Raw genomic sequence first — 20278 nt, 5'->3', positions numbered from 1 at the left:
AGTCTCTGTGGCCCAGTCCTCGACCAGGCCTCCTATTTGTTACACACCCCCAGGAAGCAGCCCATAGCATCTGTCTAACTCCCAGGTACCTATTTACTGCTAAGAGAACAAAGGCATCAGGGTGAAAGAAACTGCCCATTTGTTCATATATAATGTTATATAATATAATGTTATTCACTACATAGCTCATACAAAACATTTCTTAGAAAGCTCGTAAGTCTCAATGTGCATTTAATTTTCAAGAACAGTCTTGCAATGTCTTGTCATGTATCCCAGAATTCCTTTTTTTTTTGTCATATTTCTTATGTGAATCAACATATGTTCTATAGTAAGTGGAACACCACCTCATTACATAACATTAGAACACTATTGGTATCTTATAATTCCAGTGGCACTGCCATTTAAATCTGATATACTGCTCATTTTTGTTTGAAGTCTAGTTGATGGAACTTAGAGTGATGGCATCCCTAGTTTCTCGATCAGCTTCCTTGATGCCTTGGAGCCTCATTGCTGTAAGCTTAGCTGTAAAGATAGAGGATGAGCATGGAAATTTGTTACTGAATATCCTTTTGTCATACATAACTGCACATCCTATACCATACATGGTCTTTCAGCCATCAGTATATATTTATCACAGTGAACATGACTATATAGTGCTGTAATTGTCTTCCTTTAACATGTGTTGGATTACATTTGAAGATAATTTTTGTTTATGCCCACTATGCAGAAGGGGACTGTCCAAGGTGGTAATTTGAAAAAGATTATCTTTTAATCTCTTGAATCTTTAGGTATTACTTAAGAATTTAGTTTATTAAAATTAAAGTTGATGTTAATTACATACTGTACAGTGCATCTAATACACTGTACAGTATATTAGAAATTATATGCTACTGGATGATGAAATCCACTATCAGGATGCTTGTGCAGGAAAGATGAGTTACAAATAAAAAAATGACAGATACTAGAGGATGACTGCAACTTCCTGATCATTAACAAAAAAGGATGATGCTCACTAGACACAGGTGGTATAATCAACACAGGTTCTAGCAGGTTTATGTTTTAGGCTGGGCAGATAATGATAGTGCATGCATAGTGAATGATGTAAGGGACTGTTCAATGGTGTTTTATGGTGAAAGTGTACTTAAAACTCCTGCCAATGCAGCAACTAGGCTGCTCATGTGCAATAGGCAATTTCACCATGGGTGAACTGACCTCTCTAAATTAATGTAAATACAGTAACTGCATTACTTTTTAGTAGCATTTCCAAATACATTTGATTGAAAAATACAAATGTTAAATTAAGAAATCCAGTCTGAACTTCTAAAAGGAGTTATTAAAAATATAAATTGAAACTCAAAAAACATTTGGAACATATTAGTGAGAAGGACTAATGCATGGTGAGACTCAGCCATTGTGGGTGCAGTGATGATACAGTGAGGGATGTAAAGCAGTGGGGTCACATCCTTGTTAATTGTAAATTACTTTTTACAGCATTGGAGGATCATCTCTGTAAACTTTATGTACTGGTATCTGTGCAGCGTGGTATGTGGTGCTTTTTACATAAGTATAAGAAGTTAGAGGTTAGGTAAGATTGGTATAACTTTCTTGTGAATGTTCCAGTTAACCCTGACAATGTTTTGCTTCCAGCCTCTTGTGTGTTGAATGTTATAACCTCTATGTGGGATTTAATATATGTTCTGTAGTGAATCCCAAGTGTAAAGTAACCATCAAGATATTAGTTCAACACCTCTAATCATTATTACAGTCCCTTTTGTAAAGTGTTTTATAAAAGGAGATTCAGTTACCTGCTCCTTTCAGTTCTTTTGGAACTTCAGATTGGCTAGTTTGGGAAGTATTGTTAATGCTGATTGTTCTTGTTGACTAAGACTTAACTTCTGCCAGGCAATTCTAGTTCCTAAGTTAGAAGTCATTCAATTTTGTCAATTCCAGTAAAGTAACATATAAAAGAATGTTTTTAAAAACTAATTTCCAAGGCTATTAAATACAAAAAATTAATTCCAGGCTATCACTGAAACTAGTTGTTTTGTGTTAACCATACTTGATTCTAGCAGTGAGAAGGACAAGTTCTCCCACCATGGTGTCTTATCACGTATATGACAAAGTTGTGTGTGCATTTGAGTACACTGACTGGTACCTCGGAGGTGGATTCGACATTCTCATGCATACTATAACAATCCCTTGTTACTCTTACATAGATGTAACTGTTGAAGTGAGTTTAGAAGGCAGGCTATGAATGAGATGTTGATGCTAGGAAGATACTGTATTGACATTTACTACTACTCACTTGGGAAACAAGATGCATGACGTATATGTACAGTCGTTGATGATACCGGTTTTTAAAGATTTTCTGCAAGCTAGACAAATGATGTTGATACTTCATGAATATTTGATTACTTCAGCAGCTTTCTGTGTAAATATTCACTTAGCACTAAAAGATATGATTTCAATTAAATTTCCCACTATGAACTTGCCATGTTTTAAGGGTGTAACCACATGTAGAATCTTCACCAAAACATTTATATTGCCCTAAATTGTTAGAGAAATCTAAAGAGTAATTTAAAGGATAGTTTGCTAAAGAATTCATGTGTTAGTTTGACTATCGCATAAATGATAGTTGCCACTTGTCTGCATCGAGAAAGAAGAATGTAAGGAAAGAATAAGGATTGCCTTGGTAAACATTTTAGGTACAATATTTCAAAGGCAAAAATGGGAAAAGATACATGAATACAAATAAAGGAAATGAAACAATTTTCAATGTAAATATAATGGGCAGGTGAAATTTGCTGATGACATTAAGTTGTGGTGTAATGTGTGGCTATTGTAAAGCAGCATCAGTGGAAGGGAGTACACTCTTACAATCCACAGGGTGGTATTTTTACATGACACCCATGCAATAGGCTCTGGAATATACCATTCGATTAAGTATCGAGAGGTAGGAACGAAGAGCCTAAGATCTCATGAATCATATCAATAAACTGGCAAAGGGGCAAAGACATACTACAATATGGCTTCATGAACTGAAAAATAATAGCTATGGGGGTGAGACTACAGATGTTAAGTACAGTATGTCAAAGCTAGAAGATAGAAAAAAATAAAGATGCAATACGATCACTGTATACAAAACAATAACAGGAATCGACAGAGGAATTCCCGAAACCTGTAATTTCAAGAACAATGGACGCCAAAACTTTCAGTAGTTTCATTTGTCGGAGAGTACAGGGAAGATGGGACATCACGAACATAAATCTCATCCTGTAACTACACTTAGGTAATTACTATATAGCACTTCAATGCACAACTCAATCAATGTACTTAAATACTATTCAATAAACTTATACAAGAGCATAAGGGACAATGATTGGGTATTATTTTATATATTTCTGACCTTTTCTTACACTGGCCTTTGGGCAACAGCCTTCCTACCAAAAGGAAATGGTGAAAATAATACTGATGATAAAAAATTAAAATGTATAATATGCAAGTGCGTGAAAACACATGGAGGAGGACTAAATACAAAATGGAAGGATAAAGTTAGCAGCAACATGCCTGTAAGGAGCCTTATTAAAGCAAACCACCATAACTATGTGTACATTATATTTATATCCAAATCCATGAAAGTTGTTAACATGATAATAATTATGATGATGTTGCATATATACTCTCATTTCATAAATACTTGTATACATTTCTTAAACAGTTTGTTTATATTACAAACCACTCATCAGGATATTGCATGCATAACTGATCATCATTTTAGGTATATTTTGACTGCTGGGAAAACAAATGTAATCATTCATGAAAACAAATACTGTATCTGGTAAATAATATTTTATTGTAGAAACTTTGTTATATGAGGCTCTTAGCCAAAATATCAAAAATCAACGTAGAGACATCACTAATAATCTCCATTTTCTGGAGGAAATACAAATTGCTAACCAAAATGTACTGTTGAAATGCCATATTGAAATAAAATCTTGTATAGATTATGCGTGGTTCTGAGAACAGCCTTCTGTAAGCAATTAGATTATCTACAATATAATCTTTTGTTCAGTGTTTCAAATCTTATATCTCCATTTTCTGTATAATTGCACAATAACATTTCTGTACAATTCAGTTGTATCAAACACTCTCCTAATAATTTCCATTAGCAGTCCTACATTTTTTAGTACACTTTATTATTAATGTAGATTACAATTCATATCAGTTCCAAATTTTCTTCCTAAATATCCTCATAGCATTTTGATATGAAGTTTCCATATATCTTACACTTCTGGTTATCTTGTGGTAATTGCAAGGATCAATGTCCTGGTTAGCCTGGTCTCTGACCAGTGTAGGAATTTATAAACATAAAAACCCATACAAATTGGAAAATGTATTATTTTATCATAATACTAAAGTACTGTACAGCATTAAATTAATATTAATGTTAAGTGAGTTTTGTATATTTATTATTCCTTACACAAGTACAATCTCCAGTAGAGTACTGCAGTAATTAATTTATATATCATTATTACACAAGTTTCTAATGATACTATCAGTGCAGTTATATAAAATTTGCTTAGTATACACTGATAACAAGCTACTCACTTTGTAATTAATATTCAACACCCTTGTAAACAATGCAAGAAGATTGCAAAAAATCACTAATAAGAACATGGATGCACTGAAACCACTTAAGGTAACATCCAATTACCACATTGTCCTTTTTTTCTAGATTGTTTGTCACTTACACTTAAATAAAATCCCACATATATATGCCTTGATTACAGGCATTTACTTTGTTCTTCCAACAAGTTTTTCCTCTTAACATTCCCACACTATTTTACTCCCCACATTATATTCAACTGAACATTCCCCTTGCTTATAGTTCATTCCTTATACAGTAATGCATAATGTTTATACAGTATATCAAAAGTGAATATAAAACTCAGTGGTATCAAGCATGAACTTCACATAGAACCAAAATGGGATAACTGGAGCTGCATAATGATGACCTATGATACTATACATGGAAGCTGAGCACTAGCATAACTTTGCCAACCTTCACTCTTTTGTTATTAAAAGTAGCTTTGAAAGTTATCCTTGTTTATGGCAGTAAACAGATGCAGTATTCACTTTCTCTTTCTCAAATAAGATGACTAGTATTTATCAAATCAAATGAGACACTTTATGTGATAACTCATAATTATTATTGAATAATAACCAATACTGACACATCTAAACATTTTATATAATGCCTAGCTGTAAGGTAAATTTAAAAATAAAATACTGTAATTTGATAATTAAACTGTACTTTAATACAGTGCTCTTTTTTTTGTAATAATACAGTATTAAGAAAATCTACCAAAACTGGTTATACAAGATACATAAAATAATGATACACTTCCTTGCCATTTGAAGCTCGAATTAGATACTTAGGTCCTAGTTTAATTATTTTATACAGTACATATCTTATATATTAATGTGTTCCTGATGAAGCAGCATATGCAAACAATGTAAAAACATTTACACATATAAAGGTCTCATACTCCTAACTCACAAATTGATTAGATTTGTTGAAAGTTGTCATTTAAATATTAGAAATTTGTTTTGAGTTCCCAAAATAAAAATACTGTAAATTCTAGTTGCAATGTTATTCTCAATGATACTGATGCCCACTTGATATTATTCCTATCATACTACTATTTAACTGTCCCTCATGCTTTCGCAATAAGTGAGACTTCATGTGTGCTTTCAGCCTTGCACGATAATTACAATGAGGACATTTGTATGGCTTCTCTCCAGTATGAACACGAATATGACGCTCCAGATCCCTTGGAGAGTAGAAGGAGGACTTGTTGCAGTAAGGGCAGACTGGGGTGAAGGAGGTACTAAGGTTGTGTTTATAGACGCTTGTGGACGCAGCTGCTAAATCGTCCTCAGGTCTTACTGATGCCACCATTGCTACCTAAAATAAAAAGTGATCAACGATCAGCAAGTTCTTCAGGTGGGCTCATTGCTATTTTTTTTTATACAGTACCTAATTCATGCAATGTGGTTGGTAGATGCTGAGAACAAAGGGTCCAAAAGGTTTTTAGCTTCAATTAGGGTCTTATGAATCTTCCTCAAATGATCAGTAAGCATCATCTTAAGAGATTTAGCATGGAATTGTAAAGCAGCACATCCTGCTGAATTGTGAATGATCATCATGATTAAGACCTTAAGAGCCTTGTCATAACCTTTCCAATCATATGAGCATAATTAACTGAAGTGGCTTAAATTGTGTGAAATAAAATATTCCTTTTTCTAATTCCTGTGTAAATATTACTAAGCACTATTTTCAACAACAATGAAATCCTGGAGTGATTACACAAATAATTCTTCCAGATAAGTTACATAATCAAGAATCAGAGCTCCAAGGATCATTGTGAGTTTATAAATTCAAATTTTATTCATTAAGATTTAGCTCGGAAAAAATTATAATCTTTCTTTAAATATAGTACAGTATTTTTATACATAAGTGTGTTTATATTGGAGAGGAAAGAAGTGATTTAAGCTAGAGGCTTTTATGGTAACAGAAAATCTATTAAACTTTTCTACTTGCAAAAATTAGCTGCAGCAATATATGAAGCCATCCTAATGAAATGTAAACAAAATGGGATTACTAAAATCTCACTGTACAAAACATAAATTTTAACAGTAGCAATATGGGCTCAAGATAAAATTAATGCAATATACATTACCACATAACCAAAACTATTATTTTCCATTATTTGGTTCGGTAGTTTAACTGTTGTCTATGGACATAACACCACGGAAAGACTACCAGAGTCATAAACAAATTTTTCAAACACCTCTGATTGAGATTTATTTTGGTTTCTTGACAAACTTAGCCTCTGTGAAATTCATATACAGTGGAACCTCGTGTGACGAGCGCCTCAATTTACGAGCATTTTGAATAACGAGCACGCCGATCGCCGACAATTTGTCTTGATTGGCGAGCGCTCGTTTGATTAACGAGAAAACCACATAATGCATTCCTGCTGCTTCTCGCACATTCTTGGATGCCTCCGACAATGCAAATAAAATATGTTTTTTGTCTAAAGTTGCTAATGATGCTGGTATGCAAAAGGGTGACTGCTGTGATGTTGCAAAGCATTGACTTACTTTTGTAGAATAAAAAAAAAATTAAAATTTTGAAAAACAGAACAAATGTCAAAAAGGTTCGTTCGGTGTTTGTCAGGGTAGGCTGCTCCACGTTTAAAAAAAAAAAAATCAATAAAAATAAAAAAAAATCTGAAAAACGGACAAATGCCATAAAGATTCGTTCAGTGTTTGTCGGGTAGGCTGGTCCATTATTAATAAATAAATGAAAAGGTCAAAACAAATTGAACACACTTGAAACAAAGATAGATTGTCATTATGGAGCATCCTACCCGACACACTGAACTGAGCTTTTATGACAATTGTTTGTTTTTAAATTTTTTCATTTTTTCATTTTTATTTTTTTGTTTTTAAGAAACATGGAGCAGCCTACCTGACAAACACCGAACAAATCTTTTTGACATTTGTTCTGTTTTTCAAATTTTTTTATTTTTTTTTTATTTTTCACTTTTTTTTTTTAAGAAACATGGAGCTCCATTATTTAAAACATCGAATATCATATTCATGTTTTACGGTGGTAGAACGGATTAATTTGATTTCCATTATTTTAAATGGGGAAATTTGTTGATACCAGCATCATTAGCAATTTTAGACAAAAAACATATTTTATTTGCATTGTCGGAGGCATCCAAGAATGTGCGAGAAGCAGCAGGAATGCATTATGTGGTTTTCTCATTAATCAAACGAGCGCTCGCCAATCAGTAGTGTTAGCAATTATTTCACTTAATTGTTGCATTAATATATTTATATTTGTGATTTTGAATAGATTAATCCAATTTACATTATTCCTTATGATAATTTTTTTCAGTACTTGTCCCGCCTTCAGGAACCAATTAAGTTTGAATACTGAGGTTCCACTGAATGTTATAATCTAGAAGAGACCTGGGAAGGTGAGACAACAGAAAAACTTGACTTCATGAGAGGACATTATGGAAGTCTTAAAGAGTTAGTTAATGGATTTAACTTGAAACGTATGTTGTTTGGCAAGGAAATGAATTATATGTATTTTTTGTGAGATGTATGATGAAGGCACTAAATCCCAAATTTTGTGAGATGTATGATGAAGGCACTACAATTTTTTTATACTGAAGTAGACAAAGATAGAAACAGGACTGGTTCAATAGAAATTGAGAAAAAGCCGGAGAGAAAAAGACCAAAAAATTGAATCGACAAAAGGAGCCAAGCCAACAGATATACCTGCAATACAAAAAAGCATGAAACAATTACATGGTATACAGATATAAAGGTATGGCAAAGAAAAAGAGTGTCAGAAAGGAGCTTTGAGAATGGGATAGGGGCCTATTTTGTTAATTCATTTAAAGAACATTACAGAAAAGGTACAGGACAAAATGAAAACACTAAAAATGGGAGACAAACTCGCAGAGACTGAAAAGTCAATGTGTGAAACACTAAACAAGCAGTTCCAAAGTTTGTTCATGCAAAATTAGATATTTAGAGAACCAGCCACAATATAGACTTTTAAGCACAACACATTGTATATATCTGTAGTTTATCTGTACAGTAGTTGGTTTCAAGAGTTCTACTCCCCATGCCAGGCCTGGGGCCACGTTTATCTTGTGGTAACTTGACTGGTAAGGCTGTTTGCTTGGAGCAGCCTGCAGGCCCACATATTCATTATACCTAAATTAGTCTGGCACTTCCTACAGAAACTTGTCCAATTGTCTATTGCAAACCTTCTCTTGTGTCCTGGCAATATTTCTTATATTTGTTGTGAAGAGGTTGAAGAGCTGATGTGCATATAGTGTCCTTAAGAAACTAATTAAAAACAAACTGGTCAAGCCAGACAGTCTTGATTGGGTTTTAAGGAAATATGCATCAGAGATTAGCACCCCACTACACATTTCAGTTCACATATATAGTATTCACAACATCCTTACAAACAGGGAACCTCACAGACATATGGAAAAAGGTAATAATAATTCCAATCTAGAAAAGTGGAAATAGAGAAGACACTTTATATTACAGACCTGTGTCAATGATAAGCATTGTAATCAAATCACTAGAAAAAATAAATTAAAATCAAATGGGCAGAAAACCTGTAAAGAGATGACATAATAATGGACAATCAATATGGTTTGCAAATGGGAAGGTCCTGGGTAGCAAATCATCATAACTTGTACAATAGAGCCACAGAGATCATGCAAAAAGGCCTTTCACAGAGACCCACACAAAAAGTTGTTATGGATGAAAATTTTTCAAACTGATAGGAAAATTAATGATTAGTAATAATGTATCATATCAGACTAAAGAAAAGTTACTGTGGAGTGCCACAAAATTCATTTCTAGCTCCAGTAATGTTCATTGTTTATATAAATGATCTACAAAATGGGATTCAGTTACATAAATATGTTTGCATATGATGCTAAGTTATTAGGGAGAATTAAAGATGTAGACGACTGTCATGTCCTTCAAAATGACTTAGACAAAATTAGTGAATGGAACAACACATTGCAGATTGAATTCCATGTAAAATAAGCTGTGGGCTTTACACAGTCTAAAATTATGATGAAAGATATTAAAGAACTCAGATAAAGAAAATGATGTGAGTTAAGTTTCTGGACAGCAGTCACCTGAGTACCCCATCAAAGGCATTGCAAGAGGACCCTATGCAGTACTTGCAAACTTCAACGTCAGTATTAAATACATTGAAGAAGAAATGCTAAAGAAACTACTCATGAAATTCATGACACCAAAATTGGAGTATGCAGCTGATTTTTTGGAGTTCATATCTAAAAAAATAATATTAACAAAATAGGAGAGGGGCAAACATGCGACCACATGGCTTGCAGAAATAACAAACAAAAGCTATGTGGATAGACTAGAGATTTTAAATATGCCAAAGCCAGTAATTAGAAGGAAACTAGGCAATATGATCATTACATACAAAATAATGAAAGGAATTTTTAAAACCTGCAGTATCTAGAATAAAGTGCCAAAAGGTTTCTGTCGCAAACAGAATTATGGACAAGTAGAAAAAACTGATGTTTATGATGGATGCCAAAACCATCAATACAGTAGTTTCAAGCATCATATGACAAAGATTAGAGGAAAGACAATCCACCACAAAGACAGCTCACATCCTACGATACCGTAAGATGCTTAGGAAATATATACACAGGATATAGTATATAAAGAGTGCTCCTTGCTTGTCATATATTTACACCATGAGTGTAGCTCTCATCCTGTAACTACACTTAGGTAATTACACTTAGATAATTACAAGTAAAGACTTTACTCCCTCATCACTAACTTCATTACATTAGCAAACTAGAAAAGGTGCAAAGCCCTGCCTCTAAGAGGCTCCCAGTATTTAAGAACATTAGCTAATAGGATAGACTGGAGGTGTTAAACACGCCAAGGCTAGAAGATAGAAAAAAAGAGGCGATATAATTACTACATATAAAATAGTAACAGGACCTGACACAATAGACAGGGATTTTTTTAACCTGCAACTGCATGAACAAGATACCAGAAATTCAAGCCAAGGAAATAAAGGTGCCAAAATATATATAAATAGTTTTTTTTGTTTTGTAATCAGAGCTGTTTACAAAAAAAGAAAAAATAGTTGGACGATTGGAAGAGAGGTCGGGGATGCCAAGCCAAAACCATTAATGTTTCAAAGCACCATATGACAAAAGATTATTGGGAAGATAGGACATTACAAACATAGATTTGTGAAATTTCATAGGAAATTACACAAAAACTACACTACAGTATATTTAATTACTAAAGTCTGTTAAAACGCCTAAAGTCTGCAATTCATAAATAAGCATATTAGCAATTTGATGTTTACCGAGGTATTACAATGATTTGTCGATAAACAATGTGTCACCCTTAGATGTCACAATCTGTTAGATGTACAGTATGACAAAAGTTTACATCATTTAATCTTATCATAATAAAAAATCGTGTTTGCAATCAAAATCAAACTTGGAATATAAAATACTGTAACTGGATTTTAATTTTTAATTTTTGTTAAAGTGGCATTCATTAGCACACTGCCAACACGAAACTCAAGAATTCCATTGCATAAATTTTCAGTAATATTTCCATTAAATGCAAAACCACAATATATAATTTGGGTTGTGTAATTATTTAAACACAATAATACAAGTTTATGCATATATTTATGATAGGACATTATAGCTGTATTAACTGTCTGATACACACAAAATTTACCCAAAAATGTTCAGCCTATATGAATTTGAAATGCTAAAACATATATTATTTAAGTTACACTGTATTAGTAAAATAAATCTTCTCAAAGTTAACATAGAAAATGATTCAACTGACAGACCAGTCTCAAATAATATATACAGTGTATATTATATATATATATATATATATATATATATATATATATATATATATATATATATATATATATATATATATATATATATATATATATATATATATATATATATATGGGGGGGTGGTAAGAGAAGTGAACACTCAAACGTATGCAGAGTTAAATGACAAGTTTTTCTCTTAATGCTCTGTGTTCCCTTCTTTGAGGCTGTGGATCCCTTCAATTGCACCAGAGGCAGTACCCCCTATATTTTATATATATATATATATATATATATATGTATGTGTGTGTGTGCGTGTGTGTGTTTGTGTGTGAGTGTGTGAGAAGGCATAGAGGACCTTCGTGTCTTTCAAAGGGTTTTGTTTGTCGCCAGTACAGTACATGTATGTACTGTACTCTTCTGTTTCATTACGAAAATACTGTTTGAAAACTATTAGTTAGCAACAGTCCTCATAATGATAACTGTGTCATTTACAAAATACCATGTAAAGACTGTAATATGGTTTATGTAGGGCAAACTTCCAAAGATTTGAAATTTAGAATTTCCCGACATACTCTGTAAGACACGGCCAATTGTTTAGTGCTTTGTTTATTTTTCAGTCTCCTCATCAAATTGACTGGGAGATGATTGATATGGTCTTCAATAACGAATTATAAAATCATTTTCAATAGAAATATAATAGAATATGCTTTAATACAAATTACAAAATCATGTAATTTGAACATTAGAAGTGGTTGGCATAATTTAGATCCAATTTTTGATTGATTAGTTAAAGGGCAATTTGAGTAGGATCATGAATACATTAATACCTTATTAATATTACCTTTGCTCATTGAAAACATTGTACCTCACCTCACCTCTTTCCTGCCAAAATATATCCATCCCACTAAACTGTAAATCCATCCTTCTTAAGATTGATTATTAAATAAGAAATTACTGTACTTAAGAAAATTCCTGTCTTAATCCTTCCTTCATGGTCTGACAGTCACATTGTTCATACAGTATATATATATATATGTAACTGTATAACCTTGCATAATAAAGTGTACACCATAAAAAAGGGGGGTGGTAGGAGAAGCGAACACTCAAACGTATTCAGAGTTAAATGCAAGTTTTCTCTGAATGCTCTGTGTTCCCTTCTTTGAGGCTGTGGGTCCCTATACAGTAATTGCACCAGAGGTGGTTCCCCCATATTATATATATATATATATATATATATATATATATATATATATATATATATATATATATATATATATATATATATATATATATATATATATATATATATATATATATATAATGTCAACCACACTATCATGGAAATAAACATTTCATTCACTTGGGCACTAGAAGACTCGAACTTTTCAACCCCACGAGTGAAAGGCAAAAGCTCTACCTTTGCACCATGCAGATTTTCACCAATAGAGAAGATTTCCGAGGCAGCACACTGCTGCCCATCTGAAATGTTATTCTTCCATCTGCGTGGTGCAAAAGTAGAGCTTTTTTTGCCTCACACTCGTGGGGTCGAGAGTTCGAGTCTCCTAATGTAGTGTGTAGTGTATGTACATACATACATACACACCACTACACTACGAGTGTAGCTCTCATCCTGTAACTACAACAGTAGTTTCAAAGCGTTATGTGACAAAGAGTGTTGGGAAGACGGGACACCACGGGCGTAGCTCTCATGCTGTAACTACACTTAGGTAATTACTTAAGACACACACACACACACACACACACACACACAGGAGGGAGGGAGGGAAGCAGGAGTCAGTCACACTGCAGCAGGCTCCAGGATAAATCCAATTGCCTAGGTATTGGGAACAGGATGAATGGTTGTAAGTGGTGTCCCAAAATACATGAAGGTTTAAGAATTTGTAAAGTAAATAAGAGACAAGAATTAAGTGTGAGTGAAAAATCTGGATTGGAAATGTTGATATTCCAAAACTGAAGAATGTCAACAAGAAAAATAGCGGCCAACACACCAACATATGAATGTTTTGAATGATTCTCCGCACTGAAGATGTAATGAAAGGTGGTTTTCTTGGCAGGTTAGTGATTATTGAGGACCTGCTAAAGAATTATGAAGAAAAGGTAATTAAATTAGAACAAGAAAATGAAGGTCTCAAGATTAGTTTGTAATTTAATTAAAAGGAAGTATTTTCCAGCATGGTAAGCAAATTCTACCTTTACTGATAAAGTAAGGCTACAGGAGGCACAAATCAAGAAACTAGTGAAAGATAATGAGGCATGGAAAGTGAAGAGTGGGTGAACTTGAAGAAATTAACAAGAAAATAGACTCATATGGTGAACAACTCCAAGGTACTCTGAGGGCTAACATAGAGTTAGGCAAGGATATGCAAAGAGAAACTTCATTGGCAACTCACATAGAAGAGGTTAATAAAGAACAAAAAGTTCAGAGGAAATAAAGAGACGTATGCGGAAGTTGTAAAAGAGAATGAGACGATAAACTACCGTAGTACCAAATACTGCAGATAGAAGTAAGTTCATAATAATTTTTGGGTGTTTAGAAATGGAAGTATCATCTAGGGTGGACAGAGCAGCAGCAGAGATAAAAATCATAGAGAAAATAATAAGTTTAGATAAAGGCCTCAATTCAATGGAAAATTTCAAGTTGTTATTAGGATAGGAAAATATGATTAACAGAAGAACTGCCCCTTAATGGTGACATTTAATGACGTGAAACAAATGATGGAAGTGCTTAGAAATGCCAGGAAATTGCAGTGTGATGAGGATGAGAAATTTTGGTCAATAACACAAAGACCTCTCAAAGGAAGACAGAGAAAAGTTAAAAATGAACCTCGATGAAGCGAAACGCCTAAATGGAAATAAAAATGAAGAAATAAATTCTTTGTTTTCCACAAAGTGTTAGAGACTGGAAAGATAGTGAAAAGGTACATAAAAACAAAGTAACAAAATCATTAGAGGAAGGGGGAGTAAAGAAAAGGGAATGTGTGGCTTTATATTATATAGTGTGGCCTGATTACTGTATATGTATGGAAAAAAAATTACATTAACATGATGTATCAATAAGAAAGTCAGAAGAAGCTATGAGGAGGGGTTAAACCTGCACACTGGGTACTCCCAAGCACATGCCATAGACCACTGCACTACAATATGGTAAAAGCAATGGAACCTGTTATTCAACTGAATCCTCTAGGAGGTCTGAGGCTTCAACTAAAGCCTATTCAAGATTTCACAAATTGCCCCCGTGCATTCTGACTGTTGTCTAGGAGTTCTACCTCCAATGCTTGTCTTCAAATGCTCAAAAAAATTCCATTAACATGATGTGGCATTGAGAAAATCAGATTTCCTCATTGATAAATCAAATTAATGTGATTTCTTTGTGCATTTGAAGAGAAAGGTTGCAGGTCTTCTAGACCACAGCCAGAGTGCAAGAGAGCAATGCATGAACCCTCAGGACCCCTAGAGGATTTGATTGAATCCCAGGTTGCATTGCTTTTACCATGTCATCTTATAGTGGTCTAAAGCACATGCATGGGAGTCCTCAGTATGCAGGTTCAAATCCTCCTTCTCATGGCTCCTACTGATTTTCTCAGTACACACACACATATATATATATATTTATTTATTTTGCAGCCATGCAGTCATTATCCATTAACAAAATTCCCTAAAGCAATTCAATAAATTTAATGTCATGTACTTTTATAAACTGTATCATTAAAAGGTTGCATATGGATGCCTCTTCAGCAAATGGACACGTAGGAGATCTGAGCGGGCAGAGGAATAAGAACAATATGGGCACGAATATGGCTTCTCTCCAGTATGGGTTCGTATGTGCTTCCTGAAGTTGTTCTTGTGGTTGAACGTCTTGCGACAGAAGTTACAAGTAAAGCGATCCCCCATTCCGCTCAGCATGCTCACCATTCCGCCATCATCCTAGAAGGAAGTGCACGGGAGGTTAGTGGATGATAGTTTGAAGATCTCTTGCTTAGCTCAATAATTTTACTTTTCTTATATATTCTTCTTGGATAATTTTCTATGATATTCTGATCCAGCTGAGCCTCTCCTGGTGGTTTGTAGCTACAATCAGAAAGTCATATCAAAAGGAATGATGTTTACATTCTGTTGCTTCCCTTTTCATCACACTCACATATGCTGCTGACTATTAAAATAGCTATTACATAGACAGTATATAAATAATAATAATAAAATTATGATAGCATTAAAAGTGCCAGCTGAGGAATTAAAATTATTTAAATATACTTCCTTGAAAGTAATTTGAGATTTAATATTGAGCTGATACTTTAATAATTATTGAATATGAATGAATGAAAAAAACAAAACACAGTACTTTATGTATATATCAGAATTTATCTGAGTTGTTAATACCTGACAGGGACTAAATATAAAACCAACTAACAAATAAATCAAACATTCTTGACAGTATCTAACAGAGCATTTCTTGTGCCTGCATTCGTTTTCATATTTCCCATACTGTATTTGTATACCTTCCTTTTGTAAGAATTTCTGTTGGCAACAAAAATCTTGGATAAGTTTCAAGTAATAAAACTGTTCACTGTCCATCTTATCATTATTCACTAAAAGCTATCTTTGATTTTCTAAATGTAGCACTTCCACATAACACTCCAAACATTCTACATTATTTCTATTTTGTGCACACAGCGGACATGTGTCTTCAGATTTCCTTTCTGAATGGTGCGAAAACTGCAGAGAGGGCACGAGAATGGTTTCTCCCCTGTGTGAGTTCTGTAGTGCTTGAGGAAGTTGTTCTTGTGAAGAAAGACTCTGCCACAGCAAGGACAGACCACACTCTGTCCTGGTGGGCGGACTGACTGCATGTGCCACACCAGCGATCCATCCTACAAGACAGATACACCACCTTACATGAGTGATACCTTATACTTTACTTCAATATATACTCCCCACAGTTCTTCTATTTACTAGTGACATAATATGGGACAAAACCCACTTATTCATCCATTGATTATACACTAAAAGGTGTCTTGCTAATAAATACACACATTATTCCTCACATCCACAGAGAAAGTACATATTTTAAAAACAAACCATATTCAGTCTATTAAATACAGTACACAAATACTAAAAAGAATATAATTACACCATGATCTGCTTAACACCTACATACACTCTTTAGTTATTATAAGAATGCTCAACAAGAAATGAGACAAATTATACCACTGTTTTATAGTTCTGTATAACCATCTCTATGTACATTTTAAACTGTTCCCAGGATAAAAGTATATTGAGTATAAAAACAAAGTATGTGTACTATAAAACTTTATTGCTTTTATTCAGACTGCTGCTTAGGTTGAAATATAAAAAGAGTCACCACCAACAAAAATACCATATGTTGGACACTTAGCATTATTAATTGAACCACCATACAGATGTGAACTTAATAATGTGTTACCTTTAGTTATACTGTACAGGCCTACTGGCACATAAAAGTACAATATGCATTCATCCCCAGCATTTGGTATATTACAAAATATAGTTTGTGTCCAAAACTTTTGTTTAGAAATATTATGTTTAATTATTGTCATGCAATTAAAAATCTCACGATTGTTCTTGCACATGCAAGAACAATGTGCAAGATGTGTGCTTAAGCTCTGAATATAAACAATGCTTCACACTTGCTATTTTTGTACATATACTGTTCAGTACAGTTTATTGTAGTACTTTTTAAATGATTGGCATAATTTTCAAAATTATCATTGAGAAGAGTTGTGGTTAAATATAATTTTGCTTCACAACATAGTACACTCAGTGAGATTCAAGCATCTGTCAAGATTTACCTTGAAGTCATTGAAATGTAAGAAATAAGGTCAAAATTACAATGTAAAACATTTCATGTACAGTATACACACACACACACACACAAAAAAAAAATCTACATTACATTATTTTTACATACTGCAGTAAAAAAATGAATGTCATGAAATGATTTTTTTTTCTGGTAGAGCCCCATTGGGTCCTTGAAGCTATCTTGCTGAGATGGCTCCCTAATTCTGAGTCACATCAGTTGCAAGTCCTGTTTGACCTATTGGAGACAAGAGCCAGAACCTGGCCCCCAGGAGTGGTGCATGCGTCTTGACTCCTCTTCATAGTCCTTAGGCTGGAGGCCTCCTAATTGTTACATGGGATGCACTAGGGTACATGTAATTATATAACCAAGTGTAGTTACAGGATGAGAGCTATGCTCGTGGTGTCCTGTCTTCCCAGCACTGTCATATAATTCTTTGAAACTACAGTACAGATAGTTTTGGCCTCCACCACCTTCTCACCTAACTTGTTCCAACTGTCTACCACTCTGTTTGCGAAAGTGAATTTTCTCATATTTCTTCTGCATCTTTGTTTAGTTAGTTTAAATCTATGACCTCTTGGCCTTGAAGTTCCAGGTCTCAGGAATTCTTCCCTATTAATTTTATAAATTCCCGTTACTATTTTGTCCGTAGTGATCATACAGGATCGCCTTTTTTTCTTCTATCTTCTAGTTTTGGCATATTTAATGGCTCTAACCTCTCCTCGTAGCTCTTGTCCTTCAGTTCTGGGAGAAATTTAGTTGAATGTCTTGGCACCTTTTCCAGTCTGTTGATGTGCTTCTTAAGATACTGTATGGGCACCATACAACCGCTGTATATTTCAGGTTTACTCTAACAAAAGTCATGAACAATTTCTTGAGTATTTCACCATCCATGTATTTAAATGCAATTTTGAAATTAGAAAGTGTAGCATAGGCTCCTCACACAATTTTCTTTATGTGGTCCTCAGTGACAGTTTTCTATCAAGAACCACCCCCCCTAGATCTCTTTCTTTATCCAAATTCTTTATATATTTCTCACATAATTTATAGGTTGTGCAGGGTCTATGTTCTCCTATTTTACATTCCATAACATGGCATTTATTCACATTAAATTTCATTTGCCAAGTGGTGCTCCAAAGACTTATTTTTCCAGGTCTTTTTTTTTTTGAAGGGCATGACAATCATCTAAGTTTTTTATCTTCCCTATTATCTTAGCATCATCGGCAAACATGTTCATATAATTCTGTATTCCATCTGGTAGATCGTTTATGTAGACAATGAACGTTATCGGTGCAAAAACAGAATCCTATGGCACTCCACTCACGACATTTCTCCAGTCTGATATATTGCTTCCGATTACTACTCTCACTTTTCTGTCAGTTAGAACATTTTTCATCCATGTTAGAAGCTTACCTGTCACCCCTCCAATATGCTCCAGTTTCCAGCACAACCTCGTATGTGGAACTCTGTTGTGCACTTGTTTATATGCACCATGGACACCCTTCGTAGCCAGGTTGTGTTCGGCGTCTGTTCTTTTAGCAAGTGTCCCTAGAGCTTGGGTGTCCTAATTGGCTAGTCACACTCAGGCCCTGATAATGCTCCTGCAGGTCTATGGAGGTGCTCATTATGGACTGAGCCATCGAGTGCACACTCGCCTACTAAGTTGTTTCCTGTTTAATCCAAAATCATAAGAATCTTCTCAACTGATTCTTAATTATTTATGAAGAGAAGATTCATGTAATTTTGGATTAAACTAGAAACAACTTAGTAAGTTATTAGATATTGCAACATAAGATCCTGTTTTTTTTATTTTGATGGTAGACTATTTACACAAATAGATGGGGTAACAATGGGGTCAGCATTGGACCCTAATTTTGAGAAAATGTGGATAGATACTTATCCTGTAGAGTTCAAACCTACAGTATTTGTTATCGTCGGAATGTTGAAGACTCCTTCCTTATCTCTAATGATTGTTCACATGTTGAAAGATTTGTTACGTACTTGCTTATGTACATCCTAAACATTCAAATTTAACATTTACTTATGAAACTAAGGATAACTCTAAAATTTCTGTTCTAGAAACACTAGTTACTAATACTGGAGGTCAACTTGTTAGGTCAGTTTACCATAAACCCACATTCACAGGATTGAGTTGGCATTACCTTCTTTTTTGTCCAGAACTTTACAAACTGAATACAATTAAAACTTTAATAAATAAGAGTCTTTAATCTTTGTTCAGAATATAAATTATTTGGCATTGAAGTTATATTTTTTCATGAAATTTGTGATTCTAACGCATTTCCTAGGAAGAAATTTTTATAGAATCCTGAGGAGATTCTTAGCTTCCAAATTTAAACCTACTATTGAGGTTCTCACAGTCCCTAAAGACATACAGCATGTCAAATTTCCATTTTTAGGAACGCTAAGTTATTACATTAGGAAGGAACTTATGAATTTTCTTAAGACATACTTATCTACAAGTTAGCTTCCAGTTCATGTTTACTAACAATAACACATTGCAAAAAATTTAAAATGAAGAGATCCACTACCCTTTGAACTCAAATGTAGTGTTATTTAAATGTTTGAACTGTAATGTTCAAACATTAAGCTGTCTCCACGGCTTCTTACAGCCACACGGATAAATAAAATTGGCAACATATCATTGATATGGGAGATTTGAAGTCATACCACTTTTTAAAGTTATGGACTTGTAAGCACAGAAACTTTCATATTCAAGTAGTTAAAAAAAAATGGCGTGTCAACTCTCACGTTGCTTTTTCATATACAGGTATAGTATTTTTTCTTCCCTTGCTTCATATAGTTTTAATTGTTAGATTTAATTTAATTTCTTTATTATTCAGTTTTTCAATTACCTGGGTATGTTTCTTTACCAAGGCAATCTCAAGTCATACTTTTCTATGCCAGTGTTTTCAGTATTTAGAAA

General features: G+C 33.9%; 1 protein-coding gene across 5 annotated transcripts in view; it reads right to left on the bottom strand.

Moving 5' to 3' along the window:
• Positions 1-20278, bottom strand: part of LOC123746062 (longitudinals lacking protein, isoforms H/M/V) — a 142035-nt gene that overhangs the window by 6147 nt on the left and 115610 nt on the right. The window contains exon 6 of one of the 5 annotated variants that reach the window (XM_045727293.2): positions 3601-5968. The exons of the other annotated variants lie outside the window; for them this stretch is intronic. Within the exon in view, the coding sequence (XP_045583249.1) occupies positions 5660-5968 (309 nt within the window). The 3' untranslated portion in view covers positions 3601-5659. Of the gene's footprint in view, positions 1-3600; positions 5969-20278 lie in introns of those variants that run through there. 5 annotated transcript variants of the gene reach the window in all.

This window comes from Procambarus clarkii, chromosome 78 (genome assembly GCF_040958095.1).
Source record: "Procambarus clarkii isolate CNS0578487 chromosome 78, FALCON_Pclarkii_2.0, whole genome shotgun sequence".
Taxonomy (NCBI): Eukaryota; Metazoa; Arthropoda; class Malacostraca; order Decapoda; family Cambaridae; genus Procambarus; species Procambarus clarkii.
Note: the sequence above shows the minus strand (reverse complement) of the source record. Positions and strands in the feature narration are given on the sequence as shown.